This window comes from Monodon monoceros, unplaced genomic scaffold (genome assembly GCF_005190385.1).
Source record: "Monodon monoceros isolate NGI ecotype Baffin Bay Population unplaced genomic scaffold, NGI_Narwhal_1 Super_Scaffold_7, whole genome shotgun sequence".
Taxonomy (NCBI): domain Eukaryota; kingdom Metazoa; phylum Chordata; class Mammalia; order Artiodactyla; family Monodontidae; genus Monodon; species Monodon monoceros.
Genome location: NW_021703784.1, coordinates 14,070,566 through 14,092,692, shown reverse-complemented (window position 1 = coordinate 14,092,692; position 22,127 = coordinate 14,070,566). Strand labels below are relative to the sequence as shown.

The window sequence follows — 22,127 nt, the reverse complement described above, 5'->3', positions numbered from 1 at the left end:
GAAAAAGTGCTTGAAAGATGCATTAGCGGCTAGAGGAATTTTACATTTAGAGAGCACTTTCCTCAAAAATTCTCAAAACCCTAGTGCATCCATCAGATGGATGGGCACTTTGGCCCTTTCTGCGCCTCCGGCTGCAAGTCCCTAGAGGGCAGGATGGTGGTTTGGACACAGGTCCCCGCTGTGCCCAGCAGGCTGGCTTCGTGGTGGTGGGGTCCTGCACACTCAGGTCCTGGGCAGCCTGGCTCAGAGATACCTCGAAGAGCAAGTTTTCAGGGATGCAGAGACGGACTGGACCCTGAGCCAAGGAGCTGCCAGAAAGCTGTTCTCAGGTGGGAGGAGATGGGGCCTAGATTTAAGGGGAAAGGAGATTTTTCCAGGGGGGTGGGTGTGCGGGGGAGGGCTCAGGGTCTTTGAAGCAGTTAGTCCAACAGTCCTCTCTGAGACCAGGCAAGCCTCTGGGTTCCTGCCCTCCGCCTCCACCTCAGGGCCAGGATGGGAGCTAGGAAGCAGCGCAGGTATGAGGTTCAGTGTGTGGTGGGGAAGTGACACGGGCAGAAATGGGGGTCGAGCTCCGGTTCCCAGCCTCCGGGAGATGCTTTTACCCAGGCAGGTACTCAACCCTGGGGGTGGTCCCACCTTCCACCTACACTGGGGCGGGTAGGTGGAAGATTCCATCTCTGTCAATTCTCAGAAAGCTAGCCAAGACCCCGGCAGGGGAGGAAGGGAGAGCTCCGGTGAGGCCTCCAGAGCTATTTTGGGAGGAGTTCCTTCTAAGTAATAAGAGCCTGGCAGGGAGCCTCCTCCCCCTCTGGCTCCCCTATTGCCCTTGCCCTTGCCTGCCTCTCTGCCTCCCGCATAAGCCCTCTCGGCTCCTGTCGGGGCATTGCAGGTAACGGAGCTGGACGGCAGCCACGCTGACCCGGCTCAGAGAGGCAGAGAAGAGGGAGCTCTGCAGGGATCCACCCCCCCCGCAATGCCCCCACCTCCCAGCCCCTCTCCCTCTGACCTCAGATCACTCAGATCGACACCAGGAGCTTATAGCCCAGTTATCAACAGGGCCCCAACCTCAGGACAGTGGAACTGCAGGAGCCGGGATGCTCTGCATACAGTAACTTAAAGTTGAATGCTCCCAAATCCTTCTGCCTCTGGGGTTGGGGCTGGGTGGATGCTACCTGGCCAGGCGTTTGGGTGTCTCCTTCTAATGCACCTAGGTCTGTTCCCTGCCCATCCCGACTCACCATTCCTGCCCTCCAGCTCAGTGCTCACTTGCCTCAGCCACAGTCTCAGCATCCACTGAAGTTTGGCAGGTGCTGAGGGGGTTAACAGGACAGCATGCACCAAACCAACCCGCAGGCACGTGGCTCAGCAGCCCAGCAAGGAACCAGTACTGGCCCCCTCGCCCGCTGCTCCCCAGCCCACCTCGAATCTGACTTGGAGCAGCGATGAACTCTTCCTGAGCTCTCCTCACCCATCTCCACTTTCTCTAAGGGCTCTGGGCTCACACACCTCCTCCATCCCTTCCTTCCTCTTTTTCTGTTTTCTGCCAGGTTCTTTCCAAACATCCCTTCAGGCAAAGGGGGGTGGGGAGCCCCAGACAGATGAGCTCATTGGGAGGAGGAGGGCAGAGGGAGGAGGGAGCTAAAACATCCTGACCAAGGAGATGCTCACTGGACAGTCCCAAGCTGGAGAGGGGCATGTGCCCCCTTGCAGGAGCAGGCGTCTGCTTCCCTCACTGCAGCTCAGAGATGGGGTGAGTCCTGGGCATCCCTTTATTCTGGGCCACTTTGGGGTAGGGCGTGAAGCCCCATGGCAGGGTCTCAGCCACCCTACCCAGCACCCCAGAGCTGTGTTTACCTCTGTGTTTCATGGATTACCATGCCCCACTGCTTGTCCATCATGGGAGGATGGGGGCTCAGGAGGGCTGGGGGTCGGAGGCATTGGGAAGGTTTCTCATTCATTGTAGGGGGACTGCCTAGTCAGCTGAATGGCTAGATGTCCTCCTGGAACCATAGACCTGGTCCTGCCGCTGAACTGGGCGCTGGGACAGACTGACCAAACCAGAAGCGTAAAAAGGTGCAGAGCGCCAGGCAGGGCTCCCCTAGTGTTCTGGTCCCATCCGCTATGAATATTTTAGTGTGAGAGCGGTGGATCTTGCAAAGTGAGAGGAGAGAGAGGATGTGGAGTAGAAGAGGAGATATGGCAGGGGCAGAAGGTCGGGAGAGATGGCCGAGAGGAAGGGAAGAAGCATGGGAGCAGGGGAGAGTCTGCCTGGAATGAAGGGGAACCTGGGAAAGTTGGAGTGAGACACAGGCCGAGGAGGAAGTGTAGGGATGGAGACAACTCGTCAGCAGGTGAAGAAAAGGTTTTATAGGTTTTCAGAAACCAGGAGAGGAGAGGGTGGCCAGCGGGAGCCAGAGCTGTTTGCACAGAGCTGTGGGGTCAGGGGCCAGGCCAGGCAGGAGGTGGGATGTTAGAGACCCACTGGGAAGCCTTTGCCTCTGCTTCCAAACACTTTTGCCCATCTCTGGCTGTCCACGGTCATTTTGAGATTGGCTCCCAGTCACCCTTCCCCCACCCACTCCTAGGTCTCTGGGCTGCAAGAGGCCAGTCCACTGCCCTTTCCCAATCACAGCCTGATGTGATTGATGGCTTTGGCATCGCTCCACCCTGGGTTTGAATTCTCTGCTATTTTCTGTGTCACCTTGAGTGTACCCATAACTTAGTATAACAGGTCTCCTCATTTGTAAAAGTGAGACAAGAATGCATATTTGGGGAGTTGTCCTGAGTACTGTCAGCTGATACACATAGAATATTGAGCTCAGGGCCAGGCACAGAGTAGCTAATCAGTAAATGGTGTTCATCCTGATTAGTCTAGCCAGCTGTCACTCACCCTGCTACCACCCTGGCCCCACCCTCCAAACCCTTTGAGGCTAGATATGAGCCCACCCATCCCACATCCCTTCCCAAGAGCATCAGCTCCTGTGGAGAGCCCACAGGGTGTGAGCCTGCTATGGGACAAGGATGGGAAGGCTGAAGACTTTGACAAAGCTGGGAGGGTGAAGGGAGGAGAAGGCTGAAAAGATTGTCACCATTTTCTACAGTCTTGATTGAAGGACAGGGGAAGCTTTGCCCCAGCTGGAGGGCCAAAGATACAAGTTAGACTTGGCCTGATCTTTGGAAAGAAGTTCCTGAGGGTTCCTAACTCCAGATTTCCACCCTCTCCCGGCCTATTTCTCACTGTGAATAGGGGCTCGCCACCTACCCTCTCCCCACCACCATTGCTAAGTCGGGTAAAGATGAATAGGGCAAGCAGGTAGAAGAGTGCAGAGGCAGCCTGGGGTAGAGCGTGACTGAGTAACAAGGCAGAGGGACAGGAGTTTGCCCATTCGTGTGTCCTGTTTATCTTCAGGCAAGCAAGAGTTAAACCTACTTCTATCATTTGAATCCTAAAATGAGGGCTGCAGAGGGCCATTGTCAGTAAATTTAGACAGCGTCTAAAAGTATGCCCTGACATATGAATCTTCTCGACAACACCCCCAAGCTATGCTTGAATACCTTCCGGGATGGGGAGCTCATTACCTCAGAGAAACTCAACCCTCTGCACAGCTCTGACTTCCATTGGATCAATATCTGCCTCTGTCCGCCAGCCCTAATGTTTCGCCCTGGGGCAGAATGGGTCAAGGCGAATCCCTCTCCTTGTGGCCACAGCCCCACCCGCTGTATTAGCCATCAGCTGTGACACACACTTCCTCTCCGGGAGGAACACGCCCCCTTCCTTTGCCCATTTGCCTACAGGAGGGTCTCAGTCTGCTGAGGCAAACAGTTCTAGTCCTATGCCACCTGTTTACAGGGAATGTGTCGCAGTTGAGAAGCAGAGGCAGCTGCAGTTGGGATAAAAGTGACTTTGCCAAGGCTGTAAGGGACAGCCCCTCTCATGGACTCCAAAGTAGCCAAGCTGAGCACCCAGTGTCCACTTGGCCCCCTTCCCAGCACCTCGTGGACTCTCAAAGTCATTATTGCCAGAGAAAAGGAGAAGCTGCTTTACAAGCTACCTACTCCCAACTCACCTACTCCCACCACCTCCCTCCCGCAGTCTTTCTCCCTTTTCTAGACAGAGGCCTCCTCAGCCCTGCAGAGGAGTGGGGTCCTAGGCTAATCTGTTTTAGGACCAAATTTATGGGCCATGTCACGATGCCAGGATATAGTTCTAAGATGGGCTTCCTTCCCCATGGCCCTCTGGAGCTCTCAAACACTGGGTGGCCAGAGCCTGTCCTAAAAGGTGGTTGGTACCCTGCACATCAGCATGGTAGCAGGCAGCCAGGAATGACTAGAACCTGGCAGGCTTCAGGGTCAATTTCACCATGGCCATCTGAGAAGAGTGCCCGCAGCGCCCTGCCAGCATGGACCTTCTGAGCCCCTGCAGTGCCAAAGGCGGAGGGCAGGAGACCTCAGTGGGGACCTGTGCTCCTGTGCACCCAGCTGCCCAACCCATATCCCACCAGGCACTGCCCCAGCTTCCTCTCCCCTGAAGTTTTTTAGCACAACACCTGCAACATGGGAGGGAGACAAGTGGCCTAAGATGGACCATATACAAACCAGCATGAGGAAAGGCACTCTGCTGAGGTGTGGAATGGGCCTCGGAATGGCGACTAAAACCAAGCTCTGTCATTAGCCTACTGTGTGACTTTAGGAGAATTACTTTCCCTCTCTGAACCTCAGCTTTCAAAACTGTGCCCTTACAAGAAGCATGGGGGCTTCTTTTTGTTCAACTCAAGCCCACTGGGAAGGGGCAGGCAGGAGCCTGGGCTGGTGTGGGCTGCTGTGCCGAGCTGTGCCGAGCGCTAGGCTCAGACTGGGTGTGGGCTGTGGGAAGAACAGGTGGCCTGGAGCCAGCTGGGAGATCCTGGATTGTCCTTGACTCATCTTGTGGCCTTAAGCAAATCACTTCCCCGACCTGGTCCTCAGTTTCCCCTTCAGGATAATCAGGAGACTTGGCCAAGTAGTCCCCGGGATCCCGCCCATCTCTGATGTTGTAAAGATCTACTCTTCCCCCTCCCCCGCTCCTTTTGGGCCTCAAAACCTGTCCTAGGGACTCTGAGAGGCTCCGCATACAGACTACTATTCCGGGGCAGCCGGCCATGGGCAGGCCGATGGCTGTGCCTGAGCCCTGCAGGGGCTCCGGCGGGAAGCAAAGGAACAGTGGGAATGGAGAGGCACCAGCACCTCAGGTGGGGGACACAGGAAGCCGGTGAGCAATTCTGAGTTGCGGGGTGGGAGCTAGCCCTTCCCGCACACGGCAGCTCCCTCCTCAATCAGAACTACCTCACCAGGCCCCAAGCAGCCTGAGCCCCAAAACATCAGTTTAGGGGAGACACCTGAGCCAAACCCAGTCCTCCCAGAAGCCAGGCCCAGCTCCACAGTGTCCTCCAAGCGTTCTGGGGGAGAAGCCTTGGACCGAGTTAGATGCTGTGTCCACCCGGAAGGAACCAGCCAGAATCCCCAGCACCTGAGTCCACATCCCCTGCCTCAGTTTCCTATCTGTTAAGTAGGGAAGCATCCTTTCTGACATCCCATCCTTGGAAGGACTCAGGGGCTCCAAGGGCAGACATCCTTTTAAACCAAGGTGCCTTTGGTTCTGTCAAATACCAGCCACCTCTGTTTAACACTGCCACCTTCTATCTGGCTTCTTTCTCAGGTAGCAGCTGCCGGCATTAGGACTACGAATGTTAGGCTACTCCTAGAATATTCTAAAATGCATCTGACCACTAAACCAGTGGCGAAGGTCTCTGGGTTACCAGGGAGCAGGCAGAAATGACAAAGAAACCATGAGAAAAGTAGAAACCAAGCACTTCAGCATTCCCTTGCATTCAGAAAGCTGAGGATTTTCTTATCGGGTGAGCCTCCTTGGCGAGGGTGTGTGGGTGTGTGTGTAAGAAAGAGAAAAGTGCAAAGAGATACAAAACCAGAAGGCAAGAGAGAAAAAGACTGGGTTGTCTGGGAGAGCAGAGCCCCTGGGCCGGGTGGTTGCCTTTGGTCCTGAATTGAGGGCCGATTCAGCAGCACGTAACTAGGATAGAGCAGTTCGCAGATGGGACATGAGCGACCTGATTCTTCCCTGCAGCCACCCTCATCCGTGAAGTTGCATGAGGGCAGACTCTGCACCAGCTGTCAGCTATTCCTCTTGAGCCCAGAGCAGATGAAACAGATGTCTGCCTAGTCAGACACAGCTTAGAAACAGGGGGCAGGAAGGATGGCCCGTCCACCCATGGAAAGAATAGACAACATCGGCATGACGGTTAGCCTTGGGGGCATAAAGTGTTGTCATCTTCCAGAAATAACCAAGAGCCCTCCAAGAAGTGGGTGTTTAGCCACCCTGTCCCCAGGGTGCTTTCAAGGTGGATGGAGTCCCCCAGGATTCTGTGAAGGCAATGAGGGGAAAAGAGGAAACACCTAACAAGAGGGGAGCAGAATGATCTCATCATTGATGGGGACCCAGCAGTGTCAATGGCATCACCAGGAAAGGAACAACAGGACTCCCTGTGAAAATCCTGGCACCGCCTCAACTTGCCCCACTCTGCACCCCTGAAAAAAGTCACACTCAAGGGATGTTCAGGGGAGACCATCTGTTTATTGCAGCCAATAAATCCAAGCAACGAGACAAACTACAACAGAAACTGTCTGCTCCCCAAAGCAGACACATCACAGCAGTTGGGTCACAGAGGACCATTTCAGTTTCTCTCTCCACCGCCTCTTCCATTACCACATAGCACATAAATCCTAGAAAGTGCATAAGTAGTTGTGTTTTCCCCTCCAAGTGCACAAAGAGCAATAAGAACGTTCCATAATTTGCCTTTGGTGAATCAACTCAAAACACTGAGAAATGATTGTTGCCCCCTCAACGTAACTTTCGGGGTGGATGTAGTGAGATGTTTTATATTTGTATATATAATATATCTCTACCTATATATAGACTATGTACAAACGCATCAACAAGCTTCAATAAAGGAAGACATCAGCAAGAGGCACAGCAAGAGACACAGGCTTTCTATCCTTAAGACGTATGTAGGAAGAAAAATTTCTCCATTCATCACCCGTTCCAATTGCACCAAGCCATTCCTATGGCCTGGGACTGTCTTTTGGACCTGGCCAGCATTTTCAATTGTCCATCTGCTTAACCTGACCTTGCAAATACTTACCAGCCGAACCTCACCAAGGAGACTCACAGGGAGAAATATGGATCCAGCTTTTCCTTTTTATACATTGGGAATAACTGTGATTAGTCCAGAGCTAGGGGGCAGATAGCTATTTCCAAAGCCAGTTCCAAGGCACCTCAAGGCATTTCAGTCCTGAAAAAGTGTGCTTTGTTCCTACAAGCTAAATCCCATGGGTTGGCAAGCCCATCTCTCTTTACAGGGGCCCTTAATTAGGAGAAAGGGACAGATACGGGGTTCCAAGAGAGCAGGAGAGGCAGAGGCAGTTAAGAAAACCAGCAGACTGAACCCAGCAGAGCGCAGTGATGGGAACACGCAGCCAGAAGTAGGGCTTGAGCCCCACGGTGCAGGAAGAGGTATACACTAGAAAGCAGGGTGCTGTGGAAACATCTCACCAGTCTCCCACCTCTACTCACAGAAGCTCCATTTTGTTCCCAGCCTCATTGCCCTGGGGGAGGCAGCTCTATGAGGCCTCTGGAAGAGCCTCCAAGAGGCTCGGGAAGAAAGTGCATATGAGGATGGGTACCTGAGACCAAGGTGGTTCCTGGCCCACCCCCATCTGCTTGGGCGCCTGAGGCCCTTGGAGAGGCATTGCTCTCCTTAGGACCCTCTAGGGCAGGGCAGAGAAAGGAAGGAACCCAGAAGTCTTGGGCTTCTTTATAGAGAGTTAGGACTTCTTAGAATAAACCTAGGGAATCTTGCAAACAAGTTCCCTAAATGTTATGAGTCCTGGAAAAAGAAAAGTTCCCAGCATCCACACAGATCCTCACTCATCCCGGAAGAGGAGAGCACTTCAGATCTTGCCAAAAAGTGAAATCTGCAAGCTGCAGACAAGTTATTACAACCACTCTTGGTCTCAGCTGGAACGAGGGTGCCCACTACCCATCTCTCCCCTCTCAGCTGGTTGGCTCCAAGGATGGGCAATGTCCACCTACCCCAGGCATCCTGGGGGCTTAGCCCACCCCCATTGGCAGTGTGTTGATTGGCAGTTAGGTACTGATGAGCTAGAATTTCCAGGTGAGCTGGACTCATCCCACCCAGGAGCTCTCAGGCTGGTTGCCCACCCTCCACTCTGTCTGGCCTCTCACCCTCTTCCTTATTGCATCTTCCCTCTTTCCTTCCTTTCCCCCCTTCCCAGGGCCCAGATTCTGGAATCTCTTCCTTTTTCTCCTACTCCAGCCCTGGAAGCAGTGGCTGCAGAGGTGGAATTAGATGCACCAAAAAAAAATTCATCTTGGTCCCCACAGTGCTGACCTAGCAGTTCCCAGCTCTGTTATGGCTTTGTGTACATCTCCAGTACCTGGCCCAGTGCCTGGCACATAGGAGGTGCTCAATAAATGGATGTTGAATTGAAGTGAATTAAACTGAATCGCCCATATGCTATTACTCTCTCCCCAAAAAGGCCATCTGCTGGGCAGAGGCAGAGAGGGGTCCCAGAAGCTGTCAGAGTCCCATCTCTACCCCCTTTCCCCAGACTCCTGCCCTGGGCTCCGACCCCCTGAGCCCGGGCAGGGCCTGAGCTCTGAGAAAGGCTGGGAAGTGCTGCAGAGGGTCAGCCTGGGTTGGGCATGGGGCATTCCAGCAGCTCTGCCCTTCCACTCCCATCACCCCATCACTGCCTCAGTCACAGCCTGGAGGGGCTGGGCTCCAGGGAGGTGAGCAGGGCTGGAGGAGCTCACCTCCCTCCCCTCATCTCCTTCATCTCTCTGTCTGCAGAGGCCCCTCCCACTGGGCAAAGCGTGGCTCTATTCATCCAACCTGGAGACTGAGGAACCAGAGGAGAAGCAGGCCCCTCGGTTGTGAGTTTGAACCTCAGTCTCCCGGTCTGTAGTATGGGTGACTTGGCTAGCTGATCTCTGAGGATCTTCCAAGGTAGTTTCTCTCTGTCTCTCTCCCGCTCCTGAGGCTTGAGCAATTCCCTCTTCATGTGAGTAAAATGGCAGTGAAAGTTGGCTCCCCACAAATGCTACTTTCCTCCCCCCCCAGAGAGAACTGTCGGGGCAGAGGAGGGTGTGACATGGCTCCAGATATGACATGGCCACAGGGTCTCAGAGGCTACAGGGCTCCCCTCAGGCTTCCCTCAGGGCTAAAAGCCAGATGAAACCCTGCTGAGGGTAACGGGGAAAGTCTGAACAGAAGCCCCAGCGAGGCCCCCGCTCTGCACACCTACTCCTCTGACGTGGCTCCCACCCCCTCTCTCCTTATCTCCGCACCTCAGCTGCTCCTGGCCCAGGTGATGGTGGCCACCCTGGGGGAGGAGGCAGTCAACCTTGAACTCCATTTTACAATGGAGCCCCCAGCCCCTCGTCCCTCAGCTAACTTTGCAGTTGCCTCCTGTGAGTGGGTAACTGCGGTGAAAAATGACCACCACCTGGAGAAACACGACTCCCTGCCCCCCACGGCCTAGCTCAGCAGCCCTTTGGTACTTTTCCTGCCAAAAATCCCAAGGGCTTAAGCAAGCGCACAGAAACCCAGAGGCTTCTGTGGTAGTAGCTATTGAAGGAGAAAGGTGAGAGCAGAGCTCCCTGGGCCAAGGTTGTCTCCAGCTGCCTCCAGCTTCCTTCCCTTCAAGGCCCAGGAAACGCACGGTCATCCCTTCAACACACCCCCAAGTTATAGGAACCCATCACCACCCCCGTGACAAGGCTGCCCAGGGCTAGGGGCATCTCTGGGAGCAGAGGCATGCCACACCCCAGGCCTTCTAGAGGCAGCCAGCAGAGCCCCGTCCCACCTGCAGGTCCCCTCTGAAGCGGCCACCGGACCAGTCCACGCACTGGGCAGACTGGACAGCTGGCCTCCTCCTCCTCCACTGCCCACCCTCCCCCTTCTCTCTCTGCGCCCCTCCCACAGGCCTCCTGCCTCTTCTCAGAGGCTGGCAGTTTTGAGCCCGCTTCTCCCTCCCCCCAGGGCCCACACATCCCAGACGCCAGGGCAGGTTTCTCGAATCAAAGAGAGGTGAGTCTCTCTTGGTGCAGGGTGGCGGATACGAAGGGAGGGGTTCAGGAGGCCCCAGGTCAGCCCTGGGATCCTGGTTCGAGAGAAGCACACCAAGAGAGGGCAAGCGGGGGCACACAGTGCGGGGCGGAGAGTGGGAGGGAGACAGGACGCAAGGGAGGGGCTGCAGGGCCGGCCGCCCGCCCGTTACTTGGTGCCATCGTCCGCGTTGCCCTCTCCATCCGTCTTGCCCTCCTCCTCCGTCTTCAGGTCATCCGTGCTCAGTTTCTGCTCTTTTTTCCTCCTCACACACTTTACTACCATCAGCACCAAGATGACCACAGCCAGAAAGCCCCCGACGGAGGCGCCCACGATCACGGCCACAGTGGAATCCCGCTCAGGGGGCTCTGGAGAAGGAGAGGAAACAGACCAGCTGAGCCCTAGGGCTAGGGAAAAGGGAGCCTCGTCCACTGGCCCCTGCTCCCTGCAGTAGGTGTGGGGTGGTCCTGACTTTACTCTCCTCCGTGGAAAGCACTCTAGTCAAAGCAAAAATCAACCCAGGCCATGGACCTCTAAGCGCCCCACCCACCCCATAATCCCAGGACACCTAAAAGCCCCAGGGAGGGCAATATAATGCAGTATCCAAGAGGATGGACTTTGAGGTCAAATGGACCCAATTTGAGTCCTGATTGTACTATTTATTAATTGTGTGACCTTAGGTACCTTACGTAGCCTCGGTTTCCTCATCTGTAAAATGGGAATAATCATAGTACCTCCCTCATAGGGTTGTATGAGGATGAAGTGAGATATTGCATCTAGAGAGTTTAGCCCTAGCTATAACTGAGACATAGCAAGTGTCCAATAAATGAAAGCTGCTCTTGGGATTCTTAAGATCATGATCCTGCTGGATAGCATCATCAAGACTCCCTGAGACACAGTCCTCAAGGAAGGGAAGGAGTAAAACAGATGCCTTCCACCCAGCACATGCTGTTGCTCCCACCCCTCAGGAGGGCACAGCCTCTCCCAAGGAGCCCCAGCTAGTCCTGCTGGAGAGTAGCTGGGTGGGAATGGGCAGGGCCCCAGCAGCCCCTCACCTTCCATGAGGACTTGCAGGTAGATCTTGCCGTGGCCGCGGTGGCGGTCGGGTGGGTTCATGATGTAGCAGTTGTAGGTGCCCTCATCCTCCAGCTGCACGTTTCTCAGCGTGACTGACACGTCATACTTGCTGGGGTTCCCTGAGAACTCCACGCGGTCTCGGAACCGCTCCAGCTTCAGGTTAATGATCTTCATGCGGAACTGGAGAAACTGGGGGGGGCAGGAGGCAACAGGATAGGGGGCTGCGTGAGCAAGGAGCTGCAAGGACAGCAGGATGCCCCTCCTCCCATGCCCCCTTCTACCTGGAAGAGAGGCAGTCACCTCTAGATCTCTGTCACCCTTCCAGGGCCACCCAGCCATGACAGCACACCTCTGCCAATGCCCTCAGGAGCAGATAGCCCACCAGGGTATGCTAGGGTCCTGGTACAGTGCAGGGGCAGGTGGTGGGAAAGGGGAGCTTCACGCTGTGGGGCTCCTGCCTCCCCCACCCCTGCTTCCATCTGAGAACTCACCATCTCCTCGGAGCAGTTATTACACTCCTGGTAAGTCCAGTTCAGGGAGAACTGTTTGTGGTTCACGGTGTAGCAGGAGTTGAAGGTGCAGGACAGGCGGGCATCAGAGCCATTGAGGACGTTGAGGGTGGTAGGTACTGTGACTTCCATGCTCCTCCCTGGTGGCACTGTGGACAAAGCCACAAGCTGGTGAGGATTCTGGCAGACAAGGCCGGTGGGGGGGGCAAGCCTCTGCATCTGGTGGGGAGCGGAGCAGAGCTAGGACAGCTGGCGGGGTCCCTTATGGCTGAAGTTAGGGGTGGGGTGGAGTGGGGTGGGCAAAGCTCCTAAGCGGTGACTGATGTGGCCCTTGGGGTGGAGAGAGAGCACATCACCTGTCAAGCCAGGGACAGAGAGATGGCCTCAAGCCTTCCCTCCATCTGGCTGTCCTGCCACAGGCCTGTCATGGCCACCTGATGGCTTGGACAAGGGGCTGCACGGTGCTGGCCTCGGTTCCCCCTTCTTCCCACCACGTTCAACCATCTCGGCTGAGCCAAAGCCCTTCCAGCTGAAGCTGCAGTGTCCCCTGGGGGCAGGCAGCCTTGAGGACAGATGCAGATACAGAAGGCCTCGCTCTCTATACCGCGGGGAAGAGTCAAGCCATATGCCCAGCCCAGCCCAGCCCAGCCCCCTTCTCTTCCTCAGGCTCCTGGCAGGGACAGCAGATGAGCAACGGGAAGGAAGAGATGCCCCAGAAGAATAGGCACAATTCGAAGGGATCAACTGATGGGTCTGCAAGGACAGGAGCCCCTTTTGGAGATGCCAGGCCTGGACACACCGCAGCAAGGAGCTGATACAGGCTGCAGGGACAGCAGGGTGCAGAATCCTCTGGGGAACACTGGACCTGGTCCAGGAGCCCTGGGTGTGTGGCGTGAGAAGGCCCAGCCCACTCTGACATTCCAAGCAGGGCAGAGTCTAGGGTGAGGGGAGTGAGCCGAAGCCCTGCCAGCTGAAGCTGCAGTGCCCATCCCACCCCCCGCCCACAGAGGGGCAGAAAGCCTTGGGCACGAGATTTAAGGGGGTGCCCACCCTCAGGGTCATGCAAACACCTCCTTAAATTTTGCACCCTAGGCACTGCACTCCCCTCACCCTAGCCCTGGGCTGAATTCTAAAATTCTCTGCCAATATGGTCAAAACCTCATCCCCAAAGATGAATATTCTTTATAAAGGAGAAGCAGTAATGCTCAGTATCAATCATTCATTCACTCATTTACCAAATATTTATAAATCACCTCCTGTGCCCCAGGCACTCAGTCTAGGCCCCAGGGATTATTGCTGTGATGGAGGCAGGCAGAGGTACTGTAACATGGAGCTTATATCCTAGGGAGGGGGACAGACATTAACAGGGAAAAGAAAGAATGTAACTTTAGCTGCTGATTCACAGGCAAGGGCTGTAAAACATAAAGCAAGGTGCAGGGTGTGTTTGACATCGGGTGGTCAGGGAAAGCTGCTCCGAGCGCTGCCCTGTAGGCGGCCCCCCACTAAAGTGAAGGAGTGAGGAGCCATTTGAAATTTTGAAGGAATGCAAGGCAGCAGAACATCGAGAGGAAAGTTCCAGCGGTTGGAATGAGCATCACGTATCTGAAGCACGACCAGCAGAGTGATCAAGGGGGCAACTGGAGAGAGCTGAGGTCCCAGAGTTAGGCCAGGACCAGGGCACTATTCTTCTGAGTGAGAGAAGAAGCCGCTGGGGGACGGCAGGGGGGCAGCTAGGAGGCACGGAGACCCCATTAGATGTGGTTCAATCCCAGCTCTGCCTTCTATCGGCTGGGAGAACGTGGGCAAGTTCCTCCATCTTCTGAGCCTCGGGCCCCTCCTCTGTAAAACACAGCTGATGATACCTGCCTCCTGGGGTTACGGTAATAATTAAATAAAATAAAATATGTAAAGCAAAGGGCAGGGGAATTCCCTGGCGGTCCAGTGGTTAGGACTCAGCACTTTCACTGCGGTGGCCCGGGGTTCAATCCCTGATGGGGGAACTAAGATCCCGCAAGCTTCAAGGCACAGCCAAAAATAAAAATACAAAATAAAAATAAGGCAAAGGGTAGCCTAAATTCTCCTCAAGTTCTGCCCCCTAAGCAGGAAGGGCTTAGGCAGGGCCACGTTGGAGCCTGACCCCTCAGGGCAGCCCCTTGGAATTCCCCCGGATTGCACAGGGCTCGCGTTTTGCAGAAGATTCCGCTGTGCAAAGCTGCCGGGCCCCACGCCAGGAACAGCAGCACTGCAGCCTGGAAGCAGGGATAGCGAAGCCCTTCCACTCGGCTCATCCCTTCGGATGAGTGGCCAGGGCCAGCAGGCAGGACTTAAGAACAGGAGATGCTCTGAACTGCTGGCCAGGGAGGTCAGGACCCAGCCCTAGATGGAGGGACAGGCGCACGGCTCCACCTGCAAGGCCAGGTGTGCTGAAGTGCTCATCAGGGAAATATGAACTGGAGAGGCTGAGCGGCAGCCCCAGGAGAACAAAGCCCAGTTCCCATCTCCTCGCTCTCACAGCGTTATGAAAACACTGAGCACAGCGCCAGGCGAGGAGGAGGTGTGCTGAAAATGCCATCTCCGCCCCCGCTCTGCAGAGGTGGAGATATCTTCAGGGAAGGAGCCCGGCAGGGCCTTGTCCTGAGCTTACCTCACATCCCAGGAACACCTTGCTTCTCTAGCACCTTCCCCGGGAAAGTTCCGCGACCTTCCCAGGGCACCTGAGCAAAAGGAGCCTCCAACTGGCATTAGGAAGTAGGTCCCACACATCTGGCTGACCCATCCCTGCCTCTGTCCCTCCCCAGGCCACAACATCACTCCAGAGACAGAACTTGAACCCTACCAGGAGCTGCCTCCAACTTGAAGGAGCTAGCGCTCTGCTGTGCGGGAGGGCAGGGCCCCGGGGAGTGAGGGGCCTTTTCTGGCCAGCAGGAGGGGGGCAGACTGAGAGGTGCAATGCGGCTCCTTCCCCGCATCGCTATGGCACAGCCTGCAGGAGACACCGGGCGGACACGTGTGCCCTCTAGTGGTCAGAGAGGTCAACCGTCAAGTCCCAACTGCAGAGAGAGGAACAGGAGTCACCAAAGCAGGGGGGAACCTCAGGAATTGTAGATCCAGCTCCATCATCTTACCAACGAGGAAAGTGAGGCCTGAGAGAGACACACAGCAGGTAGGGACAAGCCGGGTCCCGAATCACGGTTCCTGACTCCCAGTACAGCGCCCACTTCCGCCTGAGGTCTCCCAGCGTCCCAGCTCAGGGCAAGGGCCTTAGGCCTTTCACCAATCCAGGCCCTCATTAAAGATGAGGAAATCATCATGCAACGAGGACAGAGCTGTGAGCAAAATCCTGGGCTCCTGATGAGCTCTGCTGCTTCGGGAAATTAGCCGAATCCACGACTAGGGCCACAAAGGGACTTCATAGTAACGACAAGGTGCTTACTGTGTGCCAGGCGCTGTTTACATACCCTACAGATATCACCTCATTTAATACAGCAACCCTATTATCACCCCCACTTTCCAAGTGGGGAAATGGAGCACAAAAATGTTAAATGAATAGCCCAAGTTCACAGCTGGTAAGTGACAAAGCTAGATTGGAACCCAGGCTGCCAGGCTGCCAGGCTCTAGACAGCAGGTTGAGGGGTGGAGGCTGGGTGAGGGGGTGATTTTTGTACCAAGGGGTCCCAGGGCTCAGTCCTCCTGCTGTCTACATGGCAGGTCCAGCCCCCATGTCAGCCCCCAGGCAGTCAGGCTGGCCAGAGGGGAATGGTCTTCTTTAAAGGAACCTCCATACAAGGGGGGGCTCACAATCTTCCTGGTTTTCCCATTTGGGACCAGGTCTGGAGACTGAGTCTCTGATCTCCAACTCACAGAAAGGAAATGTTTCAACAAGGGTACCGTAAGGATGTGGCTTTTGAGCTCAGTTCCAAAACTTCACCAATGCCCAGGGCCCCTCACTCTCTCTAAGGTGTATCTGGGCACCTCAGGCCCCATGTCATATACTTTTCTAACTGGCCCGTCTTGCAGAGATCACAAAAATTTGCTCATCTCCTGTCAAACACTATTTCCTACACAGACTAGAAGTTAATTCTCTTCATGCCTCTTTCCAACTCTACAGCAACCTATGAGGTAGGTTAATTTTTTTCCTGGTTAAAAAAAAAAGAACAGAGTTTGTCTAAGCAGAGAAATTAGTCCCCACCCTTCTGGAGCACGCTGTGTCCCAGGGCAGCCCCTGCCACCCAGGTGACTGTGACACGCAGCCCAACTCCTGGGCTGCCTTACCATTCAGACCCACCACCTCAGGTCTCCCTCCCAGGCCAGGCCACCCCCATGCAGCCAGGAGAGCACCTGTCCTTGTCACCCCTCAGCCCCAATCGCCATTGGCTCCCTGCTGCTTTCAGGATCTCGTCCAGGCTCCTGGGCTTCTGAGCCCTTTGCCATCTGGGACCATCCAGCATCCCAGCCTCTTTTCCTGTCCTGCTCCCAACCCTTCATGCTTCCTCCACTCCAGTGACCCCGGAGTTCTTACTTTCCTGAAAACGCCGCCTTCTTCCACTCCTCCATGCCTTTGCACGTGTTTTTGCTGCAGGTTGGAAAGTTCATTCACCCTGCTGCCCCTGAGCCCTCCTGCTTACCCCGCAGATCCCAGCTAACAAGGCATCGCCCCCGTGGCAGCTTCTCCAGTGCCCGTGACCTCTCCCCAGACCGGGAGGTTTCTGTCACTTCCAGACCGGGAAGCAGAATGGCATAGTGGCCAAGACCAGCGCTCTAGCACCGTGGTCTGATCTTAGGCAAGATGGTTCACCTCCCAGCACCTCAGTTTCCTCATCCGTAAAATGGGAGACAACAATAGGCCCTACCTCCTGGGGCCGTTGTGAGGATTGAATACTAAAACATAAAGCTCACAGCGGTGCCTGGCTCATGGTCAGCCCCCACCAAATGTTAGCTGCTAACAGCACATGGGATGCTGCATTACAATTTTTTGTTTATGTTCCCTAGTCCCTCGGGAGGCTCTGGGGAGCTGATTCTTATTTATCTTGGCATCCCTGGACCTGGAACAGCATGTGACACACAGTGGGCACTCGATAAAAGTCTGGAGAGGGAAGGGAAGGCGTTTTCCCCTGTCTGTCCGTGTGCAGTGGGGTTGAGTGAGGACCGGACTCCACTTTCTAAGCCTCGCCTAACATAACCCAGACTTTGGTAACCAGGCCAGTGACCGTGGAGCCAAGAGCTTTGAGAAAAACTCTAAGGAAAACCAAGCATTTGGATCGCTTCTAGGTGAAAACTAGTCCCATGTGCTTCTGTCGCGTGTACAGCAGGTTGGCCAGCTGTCCCCTGCCCCTTTGTCAGCTCTGTGGTCATCCTCGCAAACCCAGGCCCAGTCTCAGTCCCCTCCCTTGTCACTTGGGACATCCCTCCATCTTGGGGACCGATGCTGCTACAACCACCAAGGCTCCCCTGTCCACCTGAGCCCTCGGCCTCAAGTTCAAGTTCAAGGTCCCTACGCCTGCACCCTCTCCCCATCCAGGTTTGCAGAGGCTTTAGCTTCCTCCCACCACCGCCTCCCAGCCCGCATGCCCTGACCTCTTCACCCTAGATTCCATCTTCGTCTAAGCCACACCCTGGTCCTGGTCCCCGAGCCCCCTTGCTTTCTTCACTTAGATAAGGCTCTCCCTCCTGCAGGAAGCTCTCCCTAACTCCCCAAACATGTTGCCTGTCCTCCATCCTCATTTCCTTGCACACTGGTCACCCACCCAACTCCCCTCTTTTGCCTGTACTTAAGATTCTTTGATCCAAATTATTGTTACTATAGCAGCATCATTTCTTAAGTATCGGGGGCAGTAGAATTCAGTGGTTAAGAATGGGGTGAAGCAAAAATAAACTCAAACCAGACACTATTAAACTCTTAGAGGAAAACATAGGCAGAACACTCTATGACATAAATCACAGCAAGATCCTTTTTGACCCACCTCCTAGAGAAATGGAAATAAAAACAAACATCAACAAATGGGACCTAATGAAACTTAAAGCTTTATGCACAGCAAAGGAAAGCATAAAGACGAAAAGACAACCCTCAGAATGGGAGAGAATATTTGCACATGAAGCAACTGACAAAGGATTAATCTCCAAAATTTATAAGCAGCTCATGCAGCTCAATAACAAAAAAACAAACAACCCAATCCAAAAATGGGCAGAAGACCTAAATAGACATTTCTCCAAAGAAGATATACAGATTGCCAACAAACACATGAAAGAATGCTCAACATCATTCATCATTAGAGAAATGCAAATCAAAACTACAATGAGATATCACCTCACACCAGTCAGAATGGCCATCATCAAAAAATCTACAAACAATAAATGCTGGAGAGGGTGTGGAGAAAACGGAACCCTCCTGCACTGTTGATGGGAATGTGAATTGGTTCAGCCACTATGGAGAACAGTATGGAGGTTCCTTAAAAAACTAAAAATAGAACTACCATACGACCCAGCAATCCCACTCCTGGGCATATACCCTGAGAAAACCATAATTCAAAAAGAGTCATGTACCACAATGTTCATTGCAGCTCTATTTACAATAGCCAGGACATGGAAGCAACCTAAGTGTCCATCGACAGATGAATGGATAAAGAAGATGTGGCACATATATACAATGGAATATTACTCAGCCATAAGAAGAAACGAAATTGAGTTATTTGTAGTGAGGTGGATGGACCTAGAGTCTGTCATACAGAGTGAAGTAAGTCAGAAAGAGAAAATCAAATACCGTATGCTAACACATATACATGGAATGTAAAAAAAAAAAATGGTCATGAAGAACCTAGAGGCAGGACGGGAATAAAGACACAGACCTACTAGAGAATGGACTTGAGGACACGGGAAGGGGGAAGGGTAAGCTGGGACGAAGTGAGAGAGTGGCATGGACATATATACACTACCAAACCGATAGCTAGTGGGAAGAAGCCGCATAGCACAGGGAGATCAGCTCGGTGCTTTGTGACCACCTAGAGGGGTGGGATAGGGAGGGTGGGAGGGAGACACAAGAGGGAGGGGATATGGGGATATATGTATACGTATAGCTGATTCACTTTGTTATACAGCAGAAACTAACACACCATTGTAAAGCAATTATACTCCAATAAAGATGTTAAAAAAAAAAAAAGAATGAGGTGAAGTCAGACAACCAGGGGTTCAAATCTCAGCTCCCCTTAAACTACTGTGACCCCATTGGGCAAGTTACTTAACCTCTCTGTGCCTGTTTCCTCATCTGTAACGTGAGGATCATAATGTATCTGCCCCATGCGGTTACCAGTTGCCGTGAAGACTAAACAAGATACACAGCGCGTGGGCACGTGAAAAGAGTTCATAAAGCGTAGCTATTATTAAGCACTTGCTATGTGCCAGACTCACAAAAAACCCAGGCAGTAGGCATTCTCCAGTTCACCCAGGAAAGAACTGGAGCTCAGAGGGGAGTAACTTGCTGATAGTATGAAGTAAATGACAAAGGTGGCTTTAAACCCAGATCTAGTCCAAGGCTCATGCTGTCTCTACTGCCTGAGCTTCCCTAACACTCCTGCTCTGTTGTTAATATGTTCAGTAACTCAGCAAAGCTCACAGGCCTTATCGTGCAGGCTGCCAGGGACCCTGGGCTGTCTCTAGCCCTCCAGCCCAATATCCAGCACAGCATGCCAGAGAAGGAGAGAAAAAGAGGGAGAGAAGGAGGGAGAGAGAAACTTTGTGATGGGGAATATTCCCACTGACAGCCGTTGGACTGGATCCTCAATTGCTATGCCGGCAATGAGTAAGTTTAAGAGCAAGAAGAAGACTACCTATAAAGCAGGCTTGCAAGTGACTCCCTAGCCCACCTACCCACCAGGAAGTCCCTAAGTGGCCATGTATGAAATTAGCATTTGGATCTCTTGACAGTCGGCAAGGTGGGGCTGGACAGTTCAGAGACGTGATCCAAAGGGCCACAACCACACTCATGTGTTCCCTTTTTTTCTTTTTTTTTTTTTCTGATCCCTTCACCTGACCCCTCCTCCACTCCATCTGGCCCAAGCCAGAGAGCTTCTCCGTCAGTGCCTGCTTCAGCAGTTCTCTTCCCAATGCAGAGATCACTCCTCAAGCCTGCTTCCCACCTACGCCTCCACACACTGCAACAAATCGGTGGTACAGATTTCCAGGAAGCCAGACCCAGACTCAACTTTCTGCCCCTCTACTCCCCCCGTACACTCTTTTCTGACATCCTAAATCCACCAGATTCCAAAGATCAAGGTTCACAGAAGAAGCCCCTTAAGGGAGCATTAAGTCCCAGGAGATTTGTAGCAGCTAAAAGAAAAAATCCATGAAGAGGCTCTGCACATCAGCCTACCCTCGGCCCCCAGCCCCACATACGTCGATTTCAGGGAAATCCAAAGAAAAATCACCTCCCTTGACAATTGACACCTCCAAGGAACCCTCAGATCCCCTGACCCAACGTTTCTGCGACCAAGTCGTCCCAGCGTTATGCAGTCCCCAGCCACATCTCCCCCCATCCCCGCGCCTCCCTTCCCAAGGACAACGCCGAAGGGAGGCTCAAGCGATGTCTTCTTTCCTGCCCCCGGCCCGCATCCTCCTCCTGTTGCGGCTGCACTTCTGTACCCTCAGAAGCATGCAGATGTGCAGTCTAACTTACCCAAAGAGAAAAAGAGACTGAGCCCCGTGAGACTGAAGGCAGGGCGAGGTAGCCAGGCATCTTTGTGCATTTTCAGAGACTGAGATGTTAGTCGGGTGGGATAGGGAGAGGGTGATTTGAGGGGCCGAGGGCTACAGGGGAGGAATGGTTAGATGCTAAAAGAAAAATGCACAGATGTACTTCAAAGACACATACAACATTAAGGAAGCTTTATTTCCATCTCTCTAATATGGCCGGCTTGTATGTTGCTGCTAAAAAGAGAGAGGGAGTGTGGAAGGGAGAGAGAAAAAAGTGGATGGAGTAAATTTTGTGGTTGGTGGATTTCGAAAAGCAGGTGGGAGGGCATAAAAAAAATCTGTCTGCAAAGAGCAAAGTTCCTCGGAAATTTTTACCCTCCAAAACCAGAACTAAAGCATAGCCTGCCTTTCTTCTCCACTTGGGTGATTGTTGGAGTTGGAAAGTTGTTTGAGGAACCCATTTATTTCAAAGCTGCTGTGAGGGGTGAATTCTTTTTGTCATTTAAAAACACCCAAAAAAGGAGATGCTAGTTTTTGTTTTGTTTGAAAAGGGTTCAGGGAAGTGAGGTGGGAGACTTTCAGGAAGTAAGAACTTCCTCATTTTTCTAGCATTTCCAATGAAAACAGAACAGCAGGTTGGTGTAAAAATACCTGAGAGCTCTTACAGTCATTTGTAACATGAACTTTTGGGGAATCCTGATTCAATCAAATCAACAGTAAAAAGACATTGTTGAGATAATTGGGAAGAAAATAAATATGGACTGGGTGTTAGATTATATTAATGAATAATTCTTGATTTGGTGGGGGGAGCGTTAAAAATTTTTTGTGGTTGGGACTTCCCTGGCCATCCAGTGGTTAAGACTCCATGCTTCCACTGCAGGGGGCGCGAGTTCGATCCCTGGTCGGGGAACTATTATCCCACATGCCCCATGGTATGGCCAAAAAAAAAAATTTGTGGTTATGTTCTTTAACATCTTTATCTATTATACACATTGGAGTGCTTATAGGTGAAATGATACGATGGTTGAAACTTGCTTTAAAATATTCCAAGAAAAAAAGTCGGGGGGAGGTAGGTGACACAAGACCAGATGTTGAAACTGGTTGTTTCAACAGATGTTGAAAAAGGGAGAAAACAGTAGGCTAGTGTCACAAGTAGGAGAACTTGGGGTGGAGTACCCACGTGGCCCTAAGCAGGTAAGGTGACCCCCACTCCTCTGGGACGACATTTGAGGAGAACACAGGTTCTCATGTCGCCACTACATGCACTTGCGATGGGCCACTGATGCAGCAAGGAGGGAGCCACCCACATCTTAGAGCATTAACTCTGTGCCAAGTCTTTAAAAGTTTGTACTTAATTGTAAGCCTGGAAGAGGTGATTTCTTCTCTTTTTTTTTAAATTGCAATGAGAAAACAGAGGCCGACAGGGACTAACCCACTCAAGTTACCTAGGATAGTTAAGGGCAGAGTCAGAGCCAGGACTCAAACTGAGGTCTGTGTGAAACACTGGGTATGTCCAGTATTCCACATCGCCCGTTGCCAAGAGGAGGAGACACGACACCTTCCCTTGGGGTGTTTAGAGACACAGGGAAGAGAAGACTGGACTAGATGAAGCAAGGGGCCTCTGCATGTGTGTGTGTGTGTGTGTGTGTGTGTGTGTGTGTGTGTGTGTGTGTGT

At 53.1% G+C, this 22,127-nt stretch overlaps 1 protein-coding gene across 1 annotated transcript; it reads right to left on the bottom strand.

Annotated features, from left to right (window-relative positions):
• Nucleotides 1–10,061: 10,061 nt before the first annotated feature.
• SCN2B (sodium voltage-gated channel beta subunit 2) lies at nt 10,062–20,899 on the bottom strand. Its single transcript, XM_029208744.1, has 4 exons — nt 20,436–20,899; nt 11,753–11,919; nt 11,240–11,450; nt 10,062–10,552 (listed from the first exon to the last, which is right to left on the bottom strand). Exons 1-4 carry the CDS (start codon nt 20,503–20,505, stop codon nt 10,353–10,355), a joined length of 648 nt encoding a protein of 215 aa, XP_029064577.1. The 5' UTR covers nt 20,506–20,899; the 3' UTR covers nt 10,062–10,352.
• Nucleotides 20,900–22,127: the final 1,228 nt, after the last annotated feature.